This window comes from Copadichromis virginalis, linkage group LG20, assembly GCF_057382275.1.
Source record: "Copadichromis virginalis isolate Kocher_CV1m ecotype Utaka linkage group LG20, C_Virginalis_male_GT1.1, whole genome shotgun sequence".
NCBI classification, from domain to species: Eukaryota; Metazoa; Chordata; class Actinopteri; order Cichliformes; family Cichlidae; genus Copadichromis; species Copadichromis virginalis.
This window is the reverse complement of record NC_140637.1, coordinates 30,559,748-30,587,614: the sequence shown is the minus strand read 5'-3', so window position 1 is coordinate 30,587,614 and position 27,867 is coordinate 30,559,748. Positions and strand designations below refer to the sequence as shown.

The following is a 27,867-nucleotide window of genomic DNA, read 5'->3' as shown; positions in this document are numbered from 1 at the left end:
TGTTAATATCATGTGTAAGTGAGGTGTGTGACTGCAGCCGTGCATGTCGTGTGTGTGTTTAGTACACATGTGAAGAGCTGTGGGCAGACAGACTGCACAGCCAGTGTAACAAAGAAGAAGCAGTGAATGCTGCTTGTTAATTCAATTTGAAATCTTTGAGGTTTTTACATTTTACATTTCAATCCATCATATTTTAATTAATTTACAAACAGGATGTAAACAACACTGGAGTAGCATCAAGTGAGGGTTAAATGTGTTTATTTTTATATGAAGAATTATTTCACACATGGGCCTGGAGTCAACTTAGACTAACATGGAACCAATGTGACGTTCACTGTGACAAACGACCCAAATAAAATCAGTCTGCTCATTGAGTTTAACCAGCAAAAGCATTAAGATGTATAATTTGCTGATGAAGCAATCAGACGTTGGACTGCTCCAGTAAAGACGTGTTTTACAGACAGTGAGGAAGAATCCACACTCAGTGACTTGCTCTGAGATGCTTCAGTTCTTCATACGTACCTAACAGGATGTAGTAAACAGCAGCGCTGATAAAGTCCGAAAAATGTTCAAAACTTCGGTCAACTTAAAGATAAGAATCTGCTTGAGAGTAGAAACGGCACGTGAGCTTCCAAAATCATCTTCTCTACATTAGAGATTTGTGATATTGACTCTATGCAGCTTTTATTCTGTCATCCTCCTCTTCCTCCGTTTGTTTACCTCTAATGTGCCACAATAAAATTTTTTACCTGTCACTGTTATTTAAATGTCACATTAACATTTTGTATTTAGTTTGAGTGCTTACTATCATTTTATTATTCTTTGAGCACTGCGGTGCTGTAAAGGGAAATATTTACCAAGTGTTTGTTTTTGTTTATATTTACCTTTTTTACCTTCTAAGTTCTCTGTTAACTTAAAAAAAAATTGTAATTTTTGTTGACAACACAGACGAAGCACGCAGCAGTTCAGCAGCGTTGCAGTCGAGGCGTCACATAAGTTAAAGCCACAGAAATATTTTTGTTGCTACTTTTGCATAAATACATTTAATGATCCAACACAGTTGAAATAAAGAGGCGAGACTAGTTAAGACGTGTTGCATTGAATTGATTTGCAACTAAGGTAAATATTCTTTGTATGAGGAAGCTGAGCTCAAATACTTCCACTGCACAAGTGAAGGAAATGTGTGTATTGTAATATTTATAAGATATTTTGTAAAGGATAAAGACCATACACTGTTAAAATGCCAATGTTTATGTTTATTTTCATTAAAATATGTAAATTACTGCATCTCTTCATTTTTTTGTTGTTGTTTAGGTATAAAGTTGATGTTAATTTGTTACAGTTAATTATTTAAAGAACAAGTCTGTAAAGGAAAAACAGTCAAAACACTGATACATGTGCAACAATAACTTTATACATTGTGATTCCACGGCAGCTAAATATTTCAATATATATCTCCAACTACCACATGGAAGCTCATGTCGGGCATCACAGTGGCTAATATGAGCGGGGCACAGATATGACTTGGCAAGTATACCGGAGGAGTGAAACACCAGCTACTGGTGGACGAAACAGTCGCCCAAGACTGCAAGACCAGGCTCACCAACCTGTGCACTGCCTGGATTAACTACAAGAAGACCTATGACTGGATGCCCCACAGCTGGATCCTGGACTGCCTAGAGTTGTACAAGATCAACAGGAACTCAATGGGGATGTGGCGTACAACACTGGAGGCCTACTTTAAGCCAATAGCATGTTACCATAAAGTGTGGGATCTACCAAGGAGATGCTCTGTCCCCACTGCTGTTCTGCATAGGCCTGAACCCTCTCAGTGAGATCATTGACAAGACTGGCTACGGATACCGACTACAGAACGGAGCAATTGTCAGCCCATCTTCTACATGGATAACATCAAGCTGTATGAGTGAATGAGACATCGATTCACTGATGCACTACCAGAGGGCAACACTGCAAACATCGAGGACAGCTACAAGTATTTGGGAATCCCACAACCAAATGGAAACAGTGGAGAGGCCGCTAGGAAAGCTGCAACCACCAAGTACCTGCAGAGGGTCAGGCAAGTCCTGAGGAGTCAGCTGACCGGTAAGAACAAGATCCGGGCTATCGACACCTACGCCTTGCCCGTGATCAGGTGCAGGCTGTGTAAAGATCCCCTGAGACAATCCAGCACATAACAGCAGGGTGTAAGATGCTAGCAGGAAGTGAATACATGGAATGCCATTACCAAGCCGGAATAGTATACAGGAACATCTGTATGGCCTGAAAGTCCTGAGGTCAAAATGGAAGATGCCCCCCTAGGGTGGTGGAGAATGACTGAGCTAAGATCCTGTGGGATTTCCAGATACAGACAGACAAATGGGGATGGCCGGAAAGAAAAGTGGTGGACAAGCAGAGAAAGACGGCCATAGTGATAGATGTAGCAATATGACAGCAACATCAGGAAGAAGGAACACGAGAAGTATTAAGGGCTCAGAGAAGAGCTAGAGAAGATGTGGAGGGTGAAGGTAACGGTGGTCCCAGTGGTAATCGGAGCGCTCGGTGCAGTGACTCCCAAGCTAGGAGTGGCTCCACCAGACCCCAGGAACAACATCCGAGATCTGTCCAGAAGAGCGCAGTCCTGGAACAGCAAAGATGGATCTGCGTAGGACCCTCAAGCTCCGAGGCCTCTGGTAGAGGACCGCCCGCCTTATATCCAGTTGTTTTTTCAACTTTGTGTGATTTTTAAGCTTCGGAATGGAAATGAGGGAGCAATATAAAACTATCCTCTCATGCATGAAAAATTAGCTATAATAACCTGTTTTTTGTCCTCCGTACAGAAGGCTGAAAATCTATTTCTGCTATATTTGGGTCTGCTATGACTGACTTGTGAAGAGTGAAACAATCGGTCATAGTAACACCACATGAAGTAGTTTATTTATCTGCATGCTGTGGCTTTTCTCAGCTAAACGTCATCTGAAAGAGGTGAAACGTCCGGGCTGACCTAATCACTCTGCAACATTCATCCTCACACAGCGGTCTGTACATTAACTTTCTGCAGTCTCAACTGCTAAATGCAATGATGGAATACTCCAAAGACGAGTACAGAAGGCTGGAAGTCTTCAAAATGCACAGTTCTCTTCTTATTGGATCTGTGCTGTAGCATCATACCATAATGCTAACATGTGCTATTATAACTGTGGTATTGCAACATTCTTTAGTTCAATGTTAAGCTAAAATAAAAGTCACTTTATCCCGAGGCTGACTCCACGTTTAACTTCAAAACATGTCAAAAGCAGAAAAATAAATAAACTTTTGTATCAGTTGTGTTGAGCTGTTGTCCACTGAGAGAGTTAAGACTTCATCCATAGCTTAAGTCCTGATGTAGTTCATACTGATGTAACAGTAGAGTACAGAGGAGGTGAAGCATCTTTGGTGTGGTTGGTGGTGCTGAGGTCCTCTGAAGACTTGGAGTAGACGACATCAGCTGTGTTACCACAGGGGGCGCCGTTTGTGTCAGGACTGTGGGAAAAATCCACCGCAGCGTAATAGAGACTATGCGAGTTGTCTTCAACCTGGGATACAAAAGTGAGATCAAACTTTAGAATCTGAGTTTGTTGTCTGAGAACAGATGAATTACTTCACTACACAAACAGTTACCGGGTTTATGGCCTCAGAATCACAACACAGTTTTACTCACGTTGTTCTGAGCAGAGGTGACGAGGCAGTAGATGCCTCCGCTTTCATCTCCACCTGAACGGGGACCTTTGGCGTAATCATAAACTGAAGACACTTTTACAGGAGGTGACCTGCTCGCTACGTCACCCTCTCTGATCTCTTCATACAACCTGTCGGCCTGCAGCAGGAGAATAAACCAGCTGACAGATGCAAAGCAAACAATAATGAAGCTGATGTGTGTCACAGGTCCTAAAACTCACCTCTGTGTCCGTTTCCACAGGAGGTCCTGAAAAACATGCAGCTCAGAAAATAAACGTCTGTCTTTAAGACACATAACAGGAAGAAGAACCTGAGGAACTAAACTCAGGAACGATATGAAGAACTTCATATGAACTTCAGTTAAATAAGACACATCAAGAATCAAAACTATGTCAATCAAATCTGCTACCACCAGTTTCTGTTGTGAGTCATAAATGAACATCCGGTGCTCTTTTTACAAACTGAACTTCAAAGGTGAAAACAGCGTGACAGAAACATCACACCTGACTTAATTCATGCAAACTGGGACATTCTGAGCTGAGACAGATCAGCCATGGTGCCATGTTTTCCTGTTTGTTTTATGGTTATTTGATAAAACTGTAATTTTGAAGGATTATTTTTGAACATATCCAAGTGAGACTCTGTTGGTGATCGTCACCATCCGATCAGTAACACCTTTCAGTCCAACGGTCTGTTTTCACAGCAGCTCTGTCAGTCTGAGATTATCTGGTGTTAACATGACGTAGACTGTGATATTATTCTGTTATTATATGTTACCTTATAGATGTAATCAAAATAGTTGAATTATGATATTGTTGTAGATCATATTATACCCTTTAAAATAGAGTGTGTGATCTGTATGTAGTTTAGTTCTCATTATACTTTTGAGTTAACAGAACATATTCACATATTAGTTCATTAGATAAATGTGCATCACTCTGTATCCTTGATCTGCTGGGAATGTGTGACACTGTTTTCTTGACATGCTTAATTGTTGAATCATGAAGAGAAGGTTGTAAGCAGGAGACTCTGTGTCTAAAGACAGGGGAGATAGATAGACCACATTCCACACCCCCACCTTACAGAAAGCAGAGAAACAACTGCCGAGGTCATAACTTAGGCGCTGTAACAGAGAAAAAATGTGATGTTTTGGCTTTTACGACTAGCTGGGGGCCACTAGAGACTATAAAAAGCTGAGCAACCCATCACCATTTTGAGACATGTGCCTGACCCTCTGGTAGCATCTCTCCCGTCCGGACGTTGTAATGCTCTTATTGTTGAATTGTATGGAAATAAATGATTGTTGATTGAGCATTTATACACCGAGTATTGTCCTTCCTTCAGCCCAAAGATTCAAAGAACTGCGTGTTTTCAACAACTTGGTGCCGTGTGACCCGGATCTTTGGTGTGCTGAGGAGGTGTAGATTTGACCTTTGGTGAGATCGTGAGGCGAGGTGAACAGAGGACCGGTCCAAAAATAAAAAGGTAAGCACAGCCTGTTGTATTATAAATACCAAATGTGCATATTGGGCTTTCCAAATTAATCTGTTCACTGAGTCACATGTATTTTCACAGTAAATTTGTCGGTGTCTGGTTTTTGGCGCAAGATACTAACAACATAAGTTGAGGCTGAATTCCAGGGTGTTAAATAAACTGCTTCTACCGAGATACTAATAACATACTACGTTGGTCTAGATTGCAGTAATCTGCCTCTACCGAGATACTAATAACATACTACGTTGGACTAGAGTGCAGCCACTTTACCTTCCACATTTAATTTTGTCTAATACTGGCTTCTGTAGCAATAATACGTTAGAATTTCTTCTGAAGACGCGGCCATTAGTTCAGTACATTGAAGTCGAGGTTTGAAGTTTGTTTATGGTGTCGGTTACGTCCTGGCTCTTGCCGGCTATGAAATAGAAGTTGATTTAAGGAAAAGCAGATGCTGACTTCACGGTGCGGTTAAACACTGGCAACGCGAGAGCGAAACACGTCCGTAGGTTTGGTTTATGATACGGCGTGTTCCGGTGATATGCGGCCGTGAAGTGCAGTAGTGGTTGGTGCTAATTTTAGTACATTGAACAGAGGTTTGACGGTGGTTTGTGGCGTCAGTCGAGTTTTTTTTTTAAGGGCTGCGGTCATAAAACAAAGAAAATTTTACTTGCCAAGAAGTACATAGAGCAAAACCTGGTTTATGATGTCTGGTATAACTTCGGGGATGCAAGCATCACTTTTATGATGCGACTTTGCTCCGTTGTGGCGGTCATAAGCGCAGAGAAAAGGGTATTTTGGTCTATGGTGCAGTGTGCTTTAAGAAGATCTAATAGTTGAGCTCAGAGGTTTCTGTGTAAAATTCCCGCTGAGGAAAAGTGTTGTGTGTGAGTGTCAAAGCGCGCTCTGGGTGAGAGAGTGTGTGTGAAGCTGCGAGGCGCGCTCTGGGTGCTGTCTTGTGGGTGAAGCGCGCACTGAGTGAGAGTGTGAGTGAGGCGCGCTCTGAGTGTGTTTTGTGTGGAGTGTGAAGCGTGAACACAGTGACAGTGACGGTTAATGTGTTTGATTAGGAGGACATTAGAGCAAATACACATTTTAGGATCAAAGGTTGATGCCTAGTGTACCTGTGGAACTTTGCCCTAGGAGTGGCGACCCTCCTGTCCGTGGACGCGTGGCCAGGACCGGCGTTGTCCGGGTGCCGAGGTGGTGACTTGGGGAGGTGAGGGCCCCCGCATAGCTACGGAAATAACACTGGAACGGCCGTGTAATCACGGGTTCACATTTATTTCCGGACTAGAACAAGACACATTTTGCGAACAAACGTTGAGTCTAGATTAGTAAAGAAAAATAAAAAGGTTGAATTCCTCGTTTCAGTGGTTGAAATTGTTGTGTGCCTGTCCCCTGACGAGTGTGAAATTAAAATAAAGAGGGAATTTGGAGCCACATAGAGATAGACGGGCATAATTGGGTGTATTACTCTGTGGTGTAATAAAAATAAAAAGGAGAGATAGTAAGAGGTGTGCAGTGGAGAATTATAGAGGAGTAGAGAGAGGAATGTGTTGGGAGACTGGCGTACAGTTTACGCTGTCAAGGTAGGCGTGTTGCCTGCTTATCGGTTTAAAAGTGATGAAAATGAAATTAAAATAAATCTCTTAGTGTGTTAATACAGGAAGCTGCGGACCTGGACCAACTGCCCCCACAAGCACAGCGGCCGAAGCAAAATTATAGGTAATGGGAACCACACCCAGCACGAATCAGCAGCTGTGAAAAAGACAGCAGCGAGGAGAGAATTAGAGGAGAAATTAAGAGAAGTTTTAACACATAAAATTGGGGCCAACGGACTTGTGGAGGTTGGGAAGGCGTCCGGAGCATCACAACAAAAGGTGAAACAAAAACACACACAAGCAGAGAAATCTGAGAGAAAGGCTCCTTTTAAGGTAACGCCTAGTTTGAGAAAAGATAAAATTAACCTGCTTTTATACAAATGCACATACACGCAATGAAGAAACAGCTTACACTCATGAACACGTGAAGAATTTCCAGCAAGGTTAAAGAAAAATTAACATACTTAAATGATGAAGTCTATACATTACTGACAAAGAAACCCTCTGGGTTGCAGGACAACAATTTAACAAAAAAAAAAAAAAAAAAAAGGGGGAGAGAAGGCTGACACAGGGCCTGGCCCCATTGTCTCCCCTCTGAATAACACAGCCAACACAACATCATTTTCCTGTTCATTTGTTTTTGTTTTTTGTTTGTTTTTGTTTTGTTTTGTTTTTGTTTTTTCTATACATATTTAATTACAGGCTGCTTTGCCGGCCCTGAAAGCCGAGGCTGACTGGACTCCTGCTCTCCCCCATACGTGACACTGACCAAATGCTGCAACAGCTGGACCCACAACAACGACCTGAGAATGTCAACAGACCTGCAGGAATGTGATCTCATGCAGCCGAGACGGAGAGCACTAAACCTAAGGCACTACACGGGGGAAAAATTCCCAGACTGCGTCAGCTGACAGAGCTGTGACGAGACGCCCGCCAAGCCCGAATGAAAAGTAAGGCCGAGCGAAAGAATGCTGACCTTGATAACTTTGCATTCACACTGTGCAGGACAGTGATGGACCAACACGGATGATCGGGTGGCGAAAAAGGGCGTGACCGAGACAGGAGGAGTAACTGAGGTCGGAAGGCACCTCAGAATGGACAAAAACACAGAAGAAGATGCAGGTTTCACCTGCGGTGAACATCGACACTGGAGAAAGGACTGCCCCAATTGGGGTCAGAACCAGGACGGACTGAATTTTGAGCAGCAGCAGCAGCAATGGTCGCAAACAAACTGAAAAAGGAGGGGGGCAGGACCCCAGGGCACGCTTCAGGCCGTGGTTTACCCAGAACACCAGAACAGGAAAGTGATGAACACAAACACCCACACAAACACACACACACACACACACACACACACACACACACACACACACACACACACACACACACACACACACACACACACATCTACATGCACTGACTCAGAATGAAGAGAAACACACACACACACACACACACACACACACACACACGTCTCCAAACACACAGATTCAGAATGAAGTGAAATACACACATGAACACGTGCACTCGTTGAGTGAGTGAGAAATGACACACACACACACACACACGGGAATGTTGATTCACTGAGAAGTGATGCACACACATACACATGCACACGCTTGTGCAATGAAGAGTGATCCACACGCACACACACATACACGCTGATGCAATGAAGAATGCTTTGCTTATGCTGATATGCAAAATGCTGCACACAAACATCCCAAATGCATAATTTTTATGAGGAGCCATTGATTACCATTAAATACTTAGAATGTGTTATATGTCACCCAGAGGGCATTTATGTAGATTTTAGGAATAAGCTCTAAAACGGTTTGGTTATGAAAACAATGTCTGTGCGTGATGTCTGTTTATGGCTCAAGGCCTTGACTGAATTCTTTGCTGTGCTTCACACAGCCCTGATGAGGAACAGTGGCACAGAGTGAAATTGATGAATTAATAGTGTAAGTTTAGGTCGGAGTACGGCATTTTCTGTGATTGAGTTTTAATTCAAGGAGGAACAAAAGGTGTTACGGCACCTGAGCTTCTCATTCCCACACAATATTGTCCCGGCAGGAAGCAAAATGTTCCTGTGAATTTCTGGTTGATTGTTTGGTTTTGCTTAGCGCTAGCTTGATTTTATCAGTGAGCTTTGGCTTGTGTTCTTTCTCGTAAGCGAGAGAGGGATAGTTTTATGCTTGGACATGTCTGCAACGGGCCCTAGTTTGTGTTATTTTAGTAGTATTTTGTTGGTTATGTCTGTTTTCGTTTTTGTTACAGTGCACTGGAGAAAAAACATCTGAGAGGTGTGATCCACCGGTGGTGATATGTTGATATTTTGTGAGTTCATGATTTAACAATCAGCTCTTTAAACAAGGCCTGAAAGATTGAAATTTAAAGCGCTATAAAATATTATTACTGTAAACAGTTGCAAAGTGTGCTTCTCCATGATTGTAATTGGCTTGGGAGAAATTCACTTATAGGGAACACTGATCTAAAAGGATTGCACCGAGTCAATCCGGCCCAAAAAACAACAAGGAATTGTTTTCCTTTAAAATGATGACGTCATCTTGCTGGTGATGGATGCTCGAATAGGTTGCGCGTGAGACTCCATTATCAGCAACATCTGGTATGAATGTGTATGGAGGTATGCATGTGAATGGACTGTGATGGACTGACGACTAAAAGCTTTGACTGACTTGATACTGAGACAATGACTGCACCCACTTTAGGATTAGTAAATGGTTTTTCTTGTGTGGGCTTTTCAAGTGCACTTTAAGGTTAGTGGGACTTTTAGTTTTATAAATGTCCCTCATGTCCCCCTGATGACCCAGTATTCCATTTTTGCACACTGTAGTACACATTTTAGTTTTTGCTTGTAGCTCGCATACTCTACTTGCCACTCCTCTAATTCCTGATGTTTCTTAGAGAGGGCAACAGTACCTTTAAAATTATATCACACGTGTGGGGGTATGGCCTTGCCAATTGTTTTGCCCACCTTTTCAAAATGGCTGGCGTGCCCACAAGCATATTTCATGGAAAAAGAAAGGTAAGCTTGATATTTACATTTAAAATGTTTTGTTAAACTCAGATTTTTATTTTATTCTTTTTGCAAGTACCCCTCCTCGGTGGCGAGAAACTGTTGGTGTGGTCAAGTGGGTGCTCTAGAAACAAACGCTCAGGACAGAACAGTTATCAGTCATGTACTTCCTACAAATTTTGCATATGTTTTATTCCATATTGATCCTCTGAGTGTAATGGTACATTTTAATTCGAATTTATCCAAACTAAACACAATATTTTCTTTATTTACTTTGCTCTTGTTCTTTTACAGTACCACATCCTATCAAATGTCCCTGTCGATTATATTCTACATTTAATAACTTACTATTTCAAGTGAGAACCTAAATCATGTGGACCAATGTTTATTATTGCATATCTCTATTCTGAATGTGGCCAGTCATTCATAGGTATTGTTCAATTTTGGCGATTTTCCTCTATAAAATTTAATTGACTTTTTACAGTGGCCTGCTGTGGTTAATAATAACATATTCCAGTCATGAGTGGTATCAAAAGTCTTCTCCACTGTAGCATTTGGCATTCCCAATAATATAACATGATACCTTAATCAAAACACAGCTACTATAGCACAGTTTTCTTAATGCAAACATCAGTAACTCAAAATCAGCAACCACAGTGTTAAGTCTGCAGTTCATACTTATGTGAAGCTAGAGTCTCCTCCTCCAGTCTCTCTTATCCTCCTGCTCCTGAAAAAACAAAACAAAACAAAGCGAAGCATCCACCCTTCTCTTGTCGGCTGGGTGAATTGTTTATGAATTGTTTATTGGCATTTACTAATCCTAAAGTGGGTGCAGTCATTGTCTCAGTATCAAGTCAGTCAAAACTTTTAGTTGTCAGTCCATCACAGTCCATTCACATGCATACCTCCACACACATTCATACCAGATGTTGCTGATAATGGAGTCTCACGCGCAACCTATTCGAGCATCCATCACCAGCAAGATGACGTCATCATTTTAAAGGAAAACAATTCCTTGTTGTTTTTTGGGCCGGATTGACTCGGTGCAATCCTTTTAGATCAGTGTTCCCTATAAGTGAATTTCTCCCAAGCCAATTACAATCATGGAGAAGCACACTTTGCAACTGTTTACAGTAATAATATTTTATAGCGCTTTAAATTTCAATCTTTCAGGCCTTGTTTAAAGAGCTGATTGTTAAATCATGAACTCACAAAATATCAACATATCACCACCGGTGGATCACACCTCTCAGATGTTTTTTCTCCAGTGCACTGTAACAAAAACGAAAACAGACATAACCAACAAAATACTACTAAAATAACACAAACTAGGGCCCGTTGCAGACATGTCCAAGCATAAAACTATCCCTCTCTCGCTTACGAGAAAGAACACAAGCCAAAGCTCACTGATAAAATCAAGCTAGCGCTAAGCAAAACCAAACAATCAACCAGAAATTCACAGGAACATTTTGCTTCCTGCCGGGACAATATTGTGTGGGAATGAGAAGCTCAGGTGCCGTAACACCTTTTGTTCCTCCTTGAATTAAAACTCAATCACAGAAAATGCCGTACTCCAACCTAAACTTACACTATTAATTCATCAATTTCACTCTGTGCCACTGTTCCTCATCAGGGCTGTGTGAAGCACAGCAAAGAATTCAGTCAAGGCCTTGAGCCATAAACAGACATCACGCACAGACATTGTTTTCATAACCAAACCGTTTTAGAGCTTATTCCTAAAATCTACATAAATGCCCTCTGGGTGACATATAACACATTCTAAGTATTTAATGGTAATCAATGGCTCCTCATAAAAATTATGCATTTGGGATGTTTGTGTGCAGCATTTTGCATATCAGCATAAGCAAAGCATTCTTCATTGCATCAGCGTGTATGTGTGTGTGCGTGTGGATCACTCTTCATTGCACAAGCGTGTGCATGTGTATGTGTGTGCATCACTTCTCAGTGAATCAACATTCCCGTGTGTGTGTGTGTGTGTGTCATTTCTCACTCACTCAACGAGTGCACGTGTTCATGTGTGTATTTCACTTCATTCTGAATCTGTGTGTTTGGAGACGTGTGTGTGTGTGTGTGTGTGTGTGTGTTTCTCTTCATTCTGAGTCAGTGCATGTAGATGTGTGTGTGTGTGTGTGTGTGTGTGTGTGTGTGTGTGTGTGTGTGTGTGTTTGTGTGGGTGTTTGTGTTCATCACTTTCCTGTTCTGGTGTTCTGGGTAAACCACGGCCTGAAGCGTGCCCTGGGGTCCTGCCCCCCTCCTTTTTCAGTTTGTTTGCGACCATTGCTGCTGCTGCTGCTCAAAATTCAGTCCGTCCTGGTTCTGACCCCAATTGGGGCAGTCCTTTCTCCAGTGTCGATGTTCACCGCAGGTGAAACCTGCATCTTCTTCTGTGTTTTTGTCCATTCTGAGGTGCCTTCCGACCTCAGTTACTCCTCCTGTCTCGGTCACGCCCTTTTTCGCCACCCGATCATCCGTGTTGGTCCATCACTGTCCTGCACAGTGTGAATGCAAAGTTATCAAGGTCAGCATTCTTTCGCTCGGCCTTACTTTTCATTCGGGCTTGGCGGGCGTCTCGTCACAGCTCTGTCAGCTGACGCAGTCTGGGAATTTTTCCCCCGTGTAGTGCCTTAGGTTTAGTGCTCTCCGTCTCGGCTGCATGAGATCACATTCCTGCAGGTCTGTTGACATTCTCAGGTCGTTGTTGTGGGTCCAGCTGTTGCAGCATTTGGTCAGTGTCACGTATGGGGGAGAGCAGGAGTCCAGTCAGCCTCGGCTTTCAGGGCCGGCAAAGCAGCCTGTAATTAAATATGTATAGAAAAAACAAAAACAAAACAAAACAAAAACAAACAAAAAACAAAAACAAATGAACAGGAAAATGATGTTGTGTTGGCTGTGTTATTCAGAGGGGAGACAATGGGGCCAGGCCCTGTGTCAGCCTTCTCTCCCCCTTTTTTTTTTTTTTTTTTTTGTTAAATTGTTGTCCTGCAACCCAGAGGGTTTCTTTGTCAGTAATGTATAGACTTCATCATTTAAGTATGTTAATTTTTCTTTAACCTTGCTGGAAATTCTTCACGTGTTCATGAGTGTAAGCTGTTTCTTCATTGCGTGTATGTGCATTTGTATAAAAGCAGGTTAATTTTATCTTTTCTCAAACTAGGCGTTACCTTAAAAGGAGCCTTTCTCTCAGATTTCTCTGCTTGTGTGTGTTTTTGTTTCACCTTTTGTTGTGATGCTCCGGACGCCTTCCCAACCTCCACAAGTCCGTTGGCCCCAATTTTATGTGTTAAAACTTCTCTTAATTTCTCCTCTAATTCTCTCCTCGCTGCTGTCTTTTTCACAGCTGCTGATTCGTGCTGGGTGTGGTTCCCATTACCTATAATTTTGCTTCGGCCGCTGTGCTTGTGGGGGCAGTTGGTCCAGGTCCGCAGCTTCCTGTATTAACACACTAAGAGATTTATTTTAATTTCATTTTCATCACTTTTAAACCGATAAGCAGGCAACACGCCTACCTTGACAGCGTAAACTGTACGCCAGTCTCCCAACACATTCCTCTCTCTACTCCTCTATAATTCTCCACTGCACACCTCTTACTATCTCTCCTTTTTATTTTTATTACACCACAGAGTAATACACCCAATTATGCCCGTCTATCTCTATGTGGCTCCAAATTCCCTCTTTATTTTAATTTCACACTCGTCAGGGGACAGGCACACAACAATTTCAACCACTGAAACGAGGAATTCAACCTTTTTATATTTCTTTACTAAATCTAGACTCAACGTTTGTTCGCAAAATGTGTCTTGTTCTAGTCCGGAAATAAATGTGAACCCGTGATTACACGGCCGTTCCAGTGTTATTTCCGTAGCTATGCGGGGGCCCTCACCTCCCCAAGTCACCACCTCGGCACCCGGACAACGCCGGTCCTGGCCACGCGTCCACGGACAGGAGGGTCGCCACTCCTAGGGCAAAGTTCCACAGGTACACTAGGCATCAACCTTTGATCCTAAAATGTGTATTTGCTCTAATGTCCTCCTAATCAAACACATTAACCGTCACTGTCACTGTGTTCACGCTTCACACTCCACACAAAACACACTCAGAGCGCGCCTCACTCACACTCTCACTCAGTGCGCGCTTCACCCACAAGACAGCACCCAGAGCGCGCCTCGCAGCTTCACACACACTCTCTCACCCAGAGCGCGCTTTGACACTCACACACAACACTTTTCCTCAGCGGGAATTTTACACAGAAACCTCTGAGCTCAACTATTAGATCTTCTTAAAGCACACTGCACCATAGACCAAAATACCCTTTTCTCTGCGCTTATGACCGCCACAACGGAGCAAAGTCGCATCATAAAAGTGATGCTTGCATCCCCGAAGTTATACCAGACATCATAAACCAGGTTTTGCTCTATGTACTTCTTGGCAAGTAAAATTTTCTTTGTTTTATGACCGCAGCCCTTAAAAAAAAAACTCGACTGACGCCACAAACCACCGTCAAACCTCTGTTCAATGTACTAAAATTAGCACCAACCACTACTGCACTTCACGGCCGCATATCACCGGAACACGCCGTATCATAAACCAAACCTACGGACGTGTTTCGCTCTCGCGTTGCCAGTGTTTAACCGCACCGTGAAGTCAGCATCTGCTTTTCCTTAAATCAACTTCTATTTCATAGCCGGCAAGAGCCAGGACGTAACCGACACCATAAACAAACTTCAAACCTCGACTTCAATGTACTGAACTAATGGCCGCGTCTTCAGAAGAAATTCTAACGTATTATTGCTACAGAAGCCAGTATTAGACAAAATTAAATGTGGAAGGTAAAGTGGCTGCACTCTAGTCCAACGTAGTATGTTATTAGTATCTCGGTAGAGGCAGATTACTGCAATCTAGACCAACGTAGTATGTTATTAGTATCTCGGTAGAAGCAGTTTATTTAACACCCTGGAATTCAGCCTCAACTTATGTTGTTAGTGTTACGGAGTATAGCATGGTGGGAAAGGACGGAGAGAAACCCCCCCCCCCCCCTTAAGTTTTGTTGGTTTTGTTTTTGAGTTTGTTTTGGATTAATTGCATGTTTTTGTGTTTATTTACGGTTGTTGCACCTGTGTGGGAGGGGAGATTTTACTCTAGCCTAGCTGCCAGTGAGGCGGAGTTGAATACAGGGAGCGGCTGATTGGAGTTCCTCTTTATAAAGGGGAGAGGAAGCAGGAAGTGTGGTTGTTGTTTTTAGTAGGACCTCGGTGAAGCAGGAGAGCCCCGGAGATCCAGGACAAAGTGTGCGCATTTTTAATAGAAAGGATTTTTTTAGCCTGGCCTGGTTTTTGCTTTTAACGAAACGGAGGATGTGGAAAGGAGGACGTATTCCTATGGAGCTGTGAGAGGACGTGCTGGAAAAGAGAGGACGTGCTGGAGAAGAGAGGACGTGTCGGAAAAGAGAGGACGTGCTGGGAAAAAAGGACGTATTGGAAAAGAGGAAAACGAGCACTAGACTGGAGACCTCCTGCGCCCCGATAAGAAGAACTGGACCAGCTCGGGGAAGCTTAACTGCCGGGAGGTAATGTGGAGACCCAGCCTCGAACAAAGTTAAAGCCTGAAAAGGTGGGTGGCAAACCTGTTTTATGGAGCTGCAGGATTGATACGGTTGGTTGCGTGTTCGTGCAGTGACCCTCTCTCCCCTGTTTGTAACTAGGCGAAGAACTCGGACCGCGGTGGTCTTTGGGCTTTGGATCCCTGGCCGGGGTTGTCTTCAGCCGGTAGTTTGCCTAGAGGAAGAACGAATAAATTTTGTGTAACCCATTGCAGTGTGTGCGTGGTGGTTTGTTGCTGGTCCTCACTAGAATTCCTATTCTTTTTGCATGGAGGCTCTCTTAACAGACCTCCCGTAACATTAGTATCTTGCGCCAAAAACCAGACACCGACAAATTTACTGTGAAAATACATGTGACTCAGTGAACAGATTAATTTGGAAAGCCCAATATGCACATTTGGTATTTATAATACAACAGGCTGTGCTTACCTTTTTATTTTTGGACCGGTCCTCTGTTCACCTCGCCTCACGATCTCACCAAAGGTCAAATCTACACCTCCTCAGCACACCAAAGATCCGGGTCACACGGCACCAAGTTGTTGAAAACACGCAGTTCTTTGAATCTTTGGGCTGAAGGAAGGACAATACTCGGTGTATAAATGCTCAATCAACAATCATTTATTTCCATACAATTCAACACAATGGTTTTATGAACATCTTATGACGTTATTTCTGTGTTTAATAATTTAGCTATGGTAAAACTTAAGCTTATAATGTGTTAGACTTAGAAAGGGTTCACTAATTTTTGATTTCTTTTACACACACATAGATTATGATTAGAATAGGTCCTGAACATAATATTTTAAACCAAATTTGAATCATTAGAACAACAATGGATAACAATATTAGATTATCAAGGCTAGGGAGAGAGGTTTTGGTTTTCTGTCTCTTGCAGAGAAAGGAACAGACACCAGACGGGGGACACGGAGATGTGAGGACCCTTCACAGCAGAGACAGATGTAGGGACTGCCGAGACAGCAACTGGGGTCAAGTGTCATGACGTTTGGGCTCCTGGAGAAGATGGATCCCACAAACACAGCAATAACCATGAAGGGGTTGGCGAAAACCAGGAACACCAGACCAACGAGGTTCGAGAGGCTCTTGGCAAAAAGGGGGACACGCCGGTGAACCCAAAACACACAGATCCTTGTTTGAAATCGGGGCGGAATAATCCCCAGAACTGTGCAATGACTAAAGGGTGGTCTAACCCCGGAGGTCGAAGAAAGAAGCTGAGAATCACCCAACTGGAAGACACTGGTAGCTGCAGCAATAAAAATAAAGGTTAAAAGCTCCTTAGACAGAGGTTCTAGTCTAAGTACATTTGAAAGGTATAAGGGGGCATTAAAATGGGAGTGGAAAACTGGAGCACCAAAATAAAGCTGTGGGAAAATGGGGAGTGATGGGAGTGTCATCTGTAACTGCTGTTATGGTTGTAAATCTAACTTTGCTTGCATCTGAACTGCGTGAACACAGAGGTCATCCCCCATATGGTCCACCCGTTAAAGGGGGACAGAGGGCCTCAGGATCAAGAAAACTTGGACCTTGCAACGCTGAAGTGCTTGTTATTAGTGATCTCTTTAATGAGAGATCAAAAGAGGGTATTGTGATATTATTCTGTTATTATATGTTACCTTATAGATGTAATCAAAATAGTTGAATTATGATATTGTTGTAGATCATATTATACCCTTTAAAATAGAGTGTGTGATCTGTATGTAGTTTAGTTCTCATTATACTTTTGAGTTAACAGAACATATTCACATATTAGTTCATTAGATAAATGTGCATCACTCTGTATCCTTGATCTGCTGGGAATGTGTGACACTGTTTTCTTGACATGCTTAATTGTTGAATCATGAAGAGAAGGTTGTAAGCAGGAGACTCTGTGTCTAAAGACAGGGGAGATAGATAGACCACATTCCACACCCCCACCTTACAGAAAGCAGAGAAACAACTGCCGAGGTCATAACTTAGGCGCTGTAACAGAGAAAAAATGTGATGTTTTGGCTTTTACGACTAGCTGGGGGCCACTAGAGACTATAAAAAGCTGAGCAACCCGTCACCATTTTGAGACATGTGCCTGACCCTCTGGTAGCATCTCTCCCGTCCGGACGTTGTAATGCTCTTATTGTTGAATTGTATGGAAATAAATGATTGTTGATTGAGCATTTATACACCGAGTATTGTCCTTCCTTCAGCCCAAAGATTCAAAGAACTGCGTGTTTTCAACAAGACACACTCTCATCGTGGTGACTGGATCAGAGTTACACTGATACAACAAAAAATGAAAAACTGTGGAAGAGAAAAAATCTTTTCTACTTGGTTGTTGTGTTTAAATGGTGATAAAAAATTATACTTTGTCATCATAAACACCTTTTAAAGGCAGATTATTTACCAGTACACTGAATAAGGCAGCAGATTATAGCGTACATGCTACGTTTTGACATTTCTATTGTTTGACAGAATATTAAATCTGTGCCTCACCTCTGGGTTTAGTGGTCCTCCTCTTCATGTAGAAAATCAGCAGAGCTGCTGATAAGACGACGATCATAACGAGCAGAATCAGACCCACATAAATCAGCACATCTGCAGGAGTTTAACAGAGAAGATTTCTTTTACTCGCAGTGTAAACATGTGGCCTCCAGGTCTGTTCATCTAGCAGTAAAGTTGTGCACATACAGAGTAACAAGTTGTGTTGCAGAAGGCAGAAATGTGCTGATCACAGTCTATATCTGTCTCATGCAGTGCTGCTGTGAGGAAGTCAGCCATGTCCTCTCTCAGCTGCTGTGGTGGAAACTTATTTCTCTTTATTTCTACAGTTTTTCTCTTTTACGTCACTAAAAGATCAGAGTGATTCATCCACAGCTCTTAATGTGTCATTCTTGTGTAGTTCACTCAGTAATGGATCTTCATCACATGTAAATCTGCATACATCTAAAAATCTATAACGTACCTGAACTTCCAGACGAGGCTGATGAAGGTGTGGAGCTTCCTGAAGTTGAGTTTAAACTCTGTGCTGTTGGTGGTGTGGAGGCTGATGAGAGAAACACTGAAGCTGAAAAAGGTCTCAGAGTCCCGTTTGGTGTTGAAGTGGTTGAAGCTGTGAACAATGAAACCATCAGAGTCATAATAAGACCACTTGAAGCAGTTTATATATCTGCATGTGACTGACGTGGTTATGGGCTGTTTGACAGCAGAACTGATGAAACTTGATGTTTCAGATAAATATAACATCTGTAGGTGATTTGAAGGAAAAGTAGCTGCTTTTGAGACGTGAAGCTTCTGTCACACCTTCAAAGACAAACACGACTGTTAGCAGAAACTCACCTTCTGTGACAATCAGCTCAAAATCAGAGTTTCCATCTGTCCACCAGCGTTCGTCCAAAGAGCACCTGTACCGTCCTGAGTCAGACTGTTTCAGCTGTGTGATGCTCACATACATAATATCATATGAGGTAACACCTTTGTTTTCTACATATTTAATGCTGTATCTGCCGTTCTGAGCTGCATCATCAGATGTTTCAACAAGAATGTTTCCATCTTCACATTTTTCCTTACAGAAGAGTTTCCTGCTTCCACGGAAATAAAATTTGCACCCAACTGTGATGTTTCCTCCTTCCTTTTCTGTACGAGTGAGAGTTTGTGCTTTGACCAAACCAGTGTTTCCATCCTGAAGTGCTGCTGAAAGGATGAACAATCATTAGTTACAATCTTACTATAGATTAAATGTGACAGATGATTATGAATTTGAACTGGTGACAGAAGTTCAATTACGGTAACTTCATTTTTCTGTTTTTATTTGCAAACAGCAAACTTCCTGTTTTATACACAAACACAAAACATCTGATGTGGAAGATTCAGAGTTTAAGGTTGTGAAAAAGATTTATTATTATTAATCTTTGATGACATCATCATCATCACCATCATCTGTTTCTATGTTTGCATGTGAAATGAGTGTTTTACATCTGCTGCTAAACATCCAAACGTTTCAGTTCAAAAAGAAATGAAACACAGAGTGCTGTTTCATCAGTGTTGTAAGTCTGTCTCTCAAAGAGGAGGAAAAGTATTTGATTACAGATTCTGTCTACAACATAAAGTAGAAATTTTGGGGATCAAACTGGTGTGAAACAAAAAAATTTGCAAACTGCAAGAAACAAGTTTGTGGAAACATTTAAATTTCACATGTTTATACATTTCAAGGAGTTTTCTTATGCTTTCAATAAGCTGCATGTTTGATTCATTTCCAAACTTCACACTATGTTTAACCACAGAAACCAGTAACTATGACAGAGAAGAAGTGAGTTGTAAAACTGAGCGATTACCTACAAATGAAAATAAAATGGAGACAAATAAAAGTTAGAAGAGAGAAAGTGACAGAAATAAGAAGAGAATTTACTCACTGAGGAAGATGAAGCAGAGCAAAGTGTGTTTCATCTCAGAGCTCTGATGGTTTAATGCTGCTTCAGTTCTTCTTCACTTCAAACCAGGAACTTCTTACTTCTCTTAATGACGAGGTCACGCCTTCAAACCACACACACACACACACACTCCTTCTCTCTCACCAGTCGAGGGTGAGTGATGCGATCCTAAATCCCTGCAGTCTGAGTGTGTGTGCAGGTCTGGATCCTGGAGGTCACGCTGGAAGGATCCATCTAGTGGAATCTCTGGACTCTCTTCATGGAGCTCATGGCTCAGTAAAACAGCTGACAGAGACACGGAGCATCGTTGATCACATGAAACCGGAACTTGTGCGATTTTAGCGGCTTCTCCCGAACATTCATCTGACTGTTAGGGGCCAGCTGATAAACGTCAACAGCTCTGACTCAAGGACAACTTTGATGGAGCTAAACTTCAGCAGACGAGACAGTTTCTGTCTCTAATCACGATCGTGTCAAGTTACCTGGAACAACGTGATGCAGAACTTCCTTTAAATTTCCAAAATAAAGGCTCCTGTTTGACTTAGCAGGAAGTGGAGCAGATAAAACTCTTTTTAGAAGACCAGTATGTATATTTAAATGGAAATAAATGGAAATAAAGAATAACTAGTTATTTAAGCCAGCCTGTTTCCAGCATGGTTATAAGAGGTGTTAGTTATAATACACTGTCAGTCCTGCAGATCAAACAGAACACTACAATCCTACTAATTAATTTTTTCTACATCTAAAAATCAGCATAAAAGTTCTTCACCTACATTTATTTTAGTAAATGTAGAAAAGTAAAAAATGTTATTGCTTGCTGGCCTGACTCCTGTTTACCTGTCAGACCTTCTGCACCCAAACACTCCACAAAGGTCTCTCAGATCAGCTGACCAGTCAGTCCTTGCTGTCCCCATGTCGAGACCGAAACATTGGGGGGACCGAGCTTTAGCTGCTGTGGCCACCAATTTATGGAATCAGCTGCCCCTCCATATCTCCATATTAGGCTGGCCCCAAGACTTGAAATATCTACATTTCTTTTAAAAATGTAAATTTTCTCCAAGGTGTGTTAGGAGTCAGCTTTTAGTAAGTTTTTATTTCGCTTTTGGCCGCTCTCAATCTTTTTTACTTTGTTAATTTCATTTATTGTATAAATAAAATACTCATGTTGTATTATAATCATTTTAATATTGAATGATTTTTTCATTTATGTATTTATTTTATTGTTATTTAACTTTCTTTGTCTGTTTAATGTATGGTTTCTAAACTTTTATCTGTTTTTTATAGGAAAGCACTTTGATCAAACATGTTGTTTTTAAAGTGCTCTATAAATAAAGTAGGATTGGATTAATTAATCAGATATTTGTAGAAAAAGTGAGAAACAGATGAAAAGTCCATCATGACGTGCTTTTGAAATTAAAAATGATGTGATCACAGGAAGACAAAGAAACATTTTCTGTTTTAATGAAAGGTTTTATTGGTTCAAGATATCAATTCACAGGAAAGATTTGATCATAAGCAAATATTAAGCTTTTGTAGACACAATAAAAGAGCAGAACTGATAAATCCAGAACAACCAAGTAAGTAAGTAAAGTAACATTTTATTTGTATTGCACCTTTCAAGATAACAATCACAGAAAAGCTAAAACATAAAAACACAAATCAACCAAAAGCAAGTTTAAAAAGATGAGTTTTTAGCTGTTTTTTGAATGAAAACACTGAATCCACAGATCTCAGGCTCAAAGGAAGGGAGTTCCAGAGTCTGGGGGCCACAGTTACAAACGCTCTATGATGAATGCATCAGAGAGCTGGGATAGGCCTGTGGTATAAACAATAATGACCACAGGCCAATCCCAGCTCTCATTCACATTATATTTACTTTATTGTATCAAATAGTTATTAATTGGTTTTTTTTTCTGGCAAGTGAAATGTTTCAGATTTCTTTTAAATTTATTCTGATCATAACGTGTCCTCTCTCAGCTGCTGACCTGCTGCGGTGGAAACTTATTTTTCATTTATTTCTACAGTTTTTCTCTTTTATGTCTCTAAAAGATCAGAGTGATTCTTCCACAGCTCTTAATGTGTCATCCTTGTGTAGTTCACTCATTAATGGATCTTCAACTCATATAAATGTACATATACACCGCGTTCCAAATCATTATGCAAATTACATTTTCCTCTGATTTTCCTAAGTAGTCGATTCAAATGACAGTCGGCACAACCACAAATCTCTTAACATGCTGATCACGCTTAAGTATTTTCGAAATAGCTGAGTTTTTCATTACATGTCCAAGGCATTCAACTGTTTCATGCTTTTCAGCAGCAGAGAGATCATTTTTCCTTCCTATTGCTTGAAAATGGTGGTGTGCTCAATAATGCGAAACATCCTGCTTTAGTAGTTTTTCCTTTAATTGGGCTCACCTGGCAAACTAATGATAGGTGTCCGAGATTGATTTCAGTCATGCAAAGAGCCCTGAGACACAATTCCATCCATGGGTTTAATTGAAAAAAAAAACTTATTTAATCCTTAAACACAATTTGCATAATAATTTGGAATGAGGTGTATATAATCTATAACGTACCTGAACTTCCAGAGGAGGCTGATGAAGGTGTGGAGCTTCCTGAAGTTGAGCTTAAACTCTGTGCTGTTGGTGGTGTGGAGGCTGATGAGAGAAACACTGAAGCTGAAAAAGGTCTCAGAGTCCCGTTTGGTGTTGAAGTGGTTGAAGCTGTGAACAATGAAAGCATCAGAGTCATAATAAGACCACTTGAAGCAGTTTATATATCTGCATGTGACTGACGTGGTTATGGGCTGTTTGACAGCAGAACTGATGAAACTTGATGTTTCAGATAAATATAACATCTGTAGGTGATTTGAAGGAAAAGTAGCTGCTTTTGAGACGTGAAGCTTCTGTCACACCTTCAAAGACAAACACGACTGTTAGCAGAAACTCACCTTCTGTGACAATCAGCTCGAAATCAGAGTTTCCATCTGTATGCAAAGTTCTGTCCAAAGAGCACCTGTACCGTCCTGAGTCAGACTGTTTCAGCTGTGTGATGCTCACATACGACAGAGTGTCTGTTTTTTCATATTTAATGCTGTATCTGCCGTTCTGAGCTGCATCATCAGATGTTTCAACAAGAATGTTTCCATCTTCACATTTTTCCTTACAGAAGAGTTTCCTGCTTTCACGGAAATAAAATTTGCACGCAACTGTGATGCTTCCTCCTTCCTCTGCTCTGTGAGGGAGAGTTTGTGCTTTGACCAAACCAGTGTTTCCATCCTGAAGTGCTGCTGAAAGGATGAACAATCATTAGTTACAATCTTCTTGTTGTGATATTTTGATACCATGGTAGCATTTACAGGATATTGTTTTGTAGTGATATTATACAGAAAAGAGTTACTCAATAAGGCCCATTTACTAGTTGTTTTTCTCTTTCTCTCTGACCCAAGAATTGATGTGTAAGACTCACAGGCTGGTACCCCAAGGTCGAAAATACCACAGAGACGAGACCACTTCCTTACTCCCATCCTCCCTTCTTTATCTCTTAGAAAAAGGCTCGTTAAAGGCCAGGTGGTTTGTTTCAGAATTCACTAATGAAAGAACTCTGTATTCTATGTCTAGGAGTGTATTTTGCTGGAATGATCATAAATTGTAGCTGAACTGATAAACTACACAAAGGATACTTCTTTGCTCACAAGGCAGGAAGACGTTTCCTTATTTGGTCTGTACCGGTTTTGAACTGAGAACCTGCTGACACACGAACCTTTTTTTCCTCTATATAAGCTGTTATGTACTAAATAAACCTTTGAGTTGATTTGGGAAAGCAACCTGAAGCAGTCTGTGTTTCCTTGTTCTCCCAAGCTACTCCCGGCGCTGTAACTAACCCAGCTGAACGGCATACTTGAGTGTTACTTTGAATAATTAGGAATCTACTAAAGAAAGGACAGAACTCTGCTTATCGGTGCTCGTGCCTTGGAGGGAAACCGGGACGGAGATTTTCCCTTCACTTCTTATATGTTAAACTAAGACAGATGGTTGTCACTGTGTTGTTCCTCTTCAGTATATGAAATAAATAATAATTCAGTGTTGCTTAAGGAGCTCTACTAAGATGTTCAGAAGGATAGAGAAAAAAAATATTTGATTGCAGACTAAATGTACAATAAAAATTCAAAAAGTCATTTCTGGGGTTAAAAGTGAAATCAAAATGATTTGCACAATGCAGTGATGCAAAAGCAGAAGTTTGTGTAAACCTTTGAATTCGACGTATGTTTATATTTCAGGGTTTTATCTTTTTATAACTATTAAAAAGTGTCCTTTCTATAAGCTGCATGTTTGAGTGACTCTTTTCCAAACACTCAGTTTAATCACAGAACGAAATAATTTGTATGAGAGAGAACAAAGTGAAGCAAGTTGTAAAGCCAGCTGATTACATACAAATGACAATAAAATGGAGACAAATAAGACTTAGAACAGAGAAAGTGACAGAAATAAGAAGAGAATTTACTCACTGAGGAAGATGAAGCAGAGCAAAGTGTGTTTCATCTCAGAGCTCTGATGGTTTAATGCTGCTTCGTTTCTTTCTTTACTGCAAACGAGGAACTTCTTACTTCTCTTAATGATGAGGTCACGCCTTCAAACCTCAGGATCAGGACTTTTATGAAACTTTTATGAAAAGTAAAATGTTAGATTATTTAAACAATGATCATGTTCAGAGAGCAGTTTCTCTGATCAGTCAGACATTAAAAACTAAACAAGAAACTAAACCAAGAAGAACAATAACAAAATAAACACTCACTAATAACCACATCAAAAAAGTGTTTTTTCATCTCGCAGTGATGTGCTGTTATACTTCTGCTGTGCATGCACAAAGTTTCACAACACAGCTTGTAAAGAGCTGCAAACTTCTGTATACAGGTACATGTAAGAACTGTGTGTATGTGTTGAGGATACATGATTGGCTAATATTGACCATTTCAACAGTTCACTGCTGCTTCCCCTTAATCCTCTGCAACAGCATGTTTAGATGAGCTTCAGCTGATCTGCATGGACTGCTGGCTGAGCTTAACCCAGGATAATGTGTTTTCAATGTTAAAATAGAGGATCATGTCATGTGTCATGTAAATAATCGTTCATTTGTTTCAATCTGCTCTACCATGATTAACTGAAATTAAGTAGGGGTAATATTGAAGCAGGAGTATATAAACAGTGTTGTGGAGGTGAAGAGAGTGCCAGACAGAATCATGAAATTAAAGCTGGATATTGAAGCTGTGATGATGAGTGTTGTCAGTGAGTTTTCCCCACAGGTTGGATTTCAGTTAGAATAAAGAGAAATTCTGCAGCAAGTATGATTAAGTGTTAAAGAGTGCCACCGGGGGGAGAGAGTGACGACCGAAGCAGACTTCAGTGGACAATGGACAGACTTCAAGGGAACAGAGGCGAAGAGGAAGTGTGGGGTAAGTATGATGTAAAGGAGGGAAATGCAGGAGGGCACACGGTTGTTAATGGTGTGAAAATGATGGAAACGGCTGTAGTGAACACGCTTCAACCAGAGATGACTGATAATATACAGCTGTAGTGCTGAGGGAAACTGCCAAGCAGGAGCCGTAGGTCAGCGTGCCTGGGGGACCCGGTCAATCCGAGCCAGAGGTCAGCACGTTGGAGGGACAAGGTCCACGTCCAGCACGGCCTGCTCGGCCTGCACGTCCACGTCCAGCATGGCCGCCTGAGCTGCAACGCAGCCGCCACTGGACTCCACTATTTTGTGGGAACTATTTAGATACTGCTGGTGGATGCATGGTCGGATTTTGGGAGTATGAACCTGGAAGAGTTTTTTCCTTTTGTTTATTTTGGGAAGGCTCTAGCTCTCCGTGCTAGACCTCCCACCACCCACCCTGGGTTGGTCTGAACTCTGTTTTTGGTTGGTGATTGTTTTTGGGCCTTCGGGAGCCGGTCCTTAGAGGGGGGGGGGGGTTACTGTCAGCAACCTGGGTTTGAGCGACCCAGGGTCCCTGAGCAGTTGTGGACTTTTTTATATTTTGTGAAAATGTGTGTGCACTGCTCTGCTGTCAAGTTTTTTTGTTCTCATGCGTGTATGCATAGGGAGGTGTGTGTGTGGGAGTGGCTGTAGCCGGAAGACCACGAAGAGGATGCTTAATGGTGTGGTGAAGCATCCACCGACCGAGATGATTGAGTGAGACTCCATGTCAGTGTCTTGAGAGCAAAGTCTAAGTCAGTGTATGCCCGCAGGGGTAGTGTGCCTTGACAGCTGTGTCTATTGCATAGGTGTCAAACTCTGGCCTGTGGGCCAAATTTGGCCCGGGGGTCTTGATGGTTCCTCCTCTTCCTGCTCTTTCTTGGGTTTCTGCTGCCCGAGGCCAGTCCCTGGCCTCCTTCTTTCCGCTTAACATACACTCACTAATAACCATATACTTGGCGGTTGCAGCTTTCCTAACAGCCTCTTCGTGGTTCCCATTTGCCTGTGGGATCCCCAGATACTTGTACAGTGGGGCAAAAAAGTATTTAGTCAGCCACCGATTGTGCAAGTTCCCCCACTTAAAATAATGACAGAGGTCAGTAATTTGCACCAGAGGTACACTTCAACTGTGAGAGACAGAATGTGAAAAAAAAATCCATGAATTCACATGGTAGGATTTGTAAAGAATTTATTCGTAAATCAGGGTGGAAAATAAGTATTTGGTCACCTCAAACAAGGAAAATCTCTGGCTCTCACAGACCTGTAACGTCTTCTGTAAGAAGCTTTTCTGTCCCCCACTCGTTACCTGTATGAATGGCACCTGTTTGAACTCATCATCTGTATAAAAGACACCTGTCCACAGCCTCAAACAGTCAGACTCCAAACTCCGCCATGGCCAAGACCAAAGAGCTTTCGAAGGACACCAGGAAAAGTATTGTAGACCTGCACCAGACTGGGAAGAGTGAATCTACAATAGGCAAGCAGCTTGGTGTGAAAAAATCAACTGTGGGAGCAATCATCAGAAAATGGAAGACATACAAGACCACTGATAATCTCCCTCGATCTGGGGCTCCACGCAAGATCTCATCCCGTGGGGTCGAAATGATCATGAGAACGGTGAGCAAAGATCCCAGAACCACACGGGGGGACCTGGTGAATGACCTGCAGAGAGCTGGGACCAAAGTAACAAAGGTCACCATCAGTAACACACTACAACGGCAGGGAATCAAATCCCGCAGTGCCAGACGTGTTCCGCTGCTGAAGCCAGTGCATGTCCAGGCCCGTCTGAAGTTTGCCAGAGAGCACATGGATGATACAGCAGAGGATTGGGAGAATGTCATGTGGTCAGATGAAACCAAAGTAGAACTTTTTGGTATAAACTCAACTCGTCGTGTTTGGAGGAAGAAGAATACTGAGTTGCATCCCAAGAACACCATACCTACTGTGAAGCATGGGGGTGGAAACATCATGCTATGGGGCTGTTTTTCTGCCAAGGGGACAGGACGACTGATCCGTGTTAAGGACAGAATGAATGGGGCCATGTATCGTGAGATTTTGAGCCAAAACCTCCTTCCATCAGTGAGAACTTTGAAGATGAAACGAGGCTGGGTCTTCCAACATGACAATGATCCAAAACACACCGCCCGGGCAACAAAGGAGTGGCTCCGTAAGAAGCATTTGAAAGTCCTGGAGTGGCCTAGCCAGTCTCCAGACCTCAACCCCATAGAAAATCTGTGGCGGGAGTTGAAAGTCCGTGTTGCTCGGCGACAGCCCCAAAACATCACTGCTCTCGAGAAGATCTGCATGGAGGAATGGGCCAAAATACCAGCTACTGTGTGTGCAAACCTGGTAAAGACCTATAGTAAACGTTTGACCTCTGTTATTGCCAACAAAGGTTATGTTACAAAGTATTGAGTTGTATTTTTGTTATTGACCAAATACTTATTTTCCACCCTGATTTACGAATAAATTCTTTACAAATCCTACCATGTGGATTCATGGATTTTTTTT

At 41.9% G+C, this 27,867-nt stretch overlaps 1 protein-coding gene across 1 annotated transcript; it reads right to left on the bottom strand.

Moving 5' to 3' along the window:
- Positions 1 to 1,241: 1,241 nt before the first annotated feature.
- On the bottom strand, positions 1,242 to 20,383 carry LOC146685140 (uncharacterized). Its single transcript, XM_085444631.1, has 7 exons — positions 19,864 to 20,383; positions 18,791 to 19,144; positions 18,417 to 18,563; positions 17,948 to 18,049; positions 3,936 to 3,961; positions 3,698 to 3,853; positions 1,242 to 3,572 (listed from the first exon to the last, which is right to left on the bottom strand). The coding sequence occupies exons 1-7, from the start codon at positions 19,895 to 19,897 to the stop codon at positions 3,387 to 3,389; spliced, it is 1,005 nt and encodes a 334-aa protein (XP_085300757.1). The 5' UTR covers positions 19,898 to 20,383; the 3' UTR covers positions 1,242 to 3,386.
- Between the last annotated feature and the right edge of the window lie 7,484 nt (positions 20,384 to 27,867).

Coding starts and splice junctions, on each gene's coding strand:
- LOC146685140 (XM_085444631.1), bottom strand. CDS start 19,897: ATGAAACACACTTTGCTCTGCTTCATCTTCCTCA. Junction 19,145..19,863: donor GCTCTGCTTCATCTTCCTCA/GTGAGTAAATTC, acceptor TCATCCTTTCAG/CAGCACTTCAGGATGGAAAC. Junction 3,573..3,697: donor TCACCTCTGCTCAGAACAAC/GTGAGTAAAACT, acceptor TTTGTATCCCAG/GTTGAAGACAACTCGCATAG.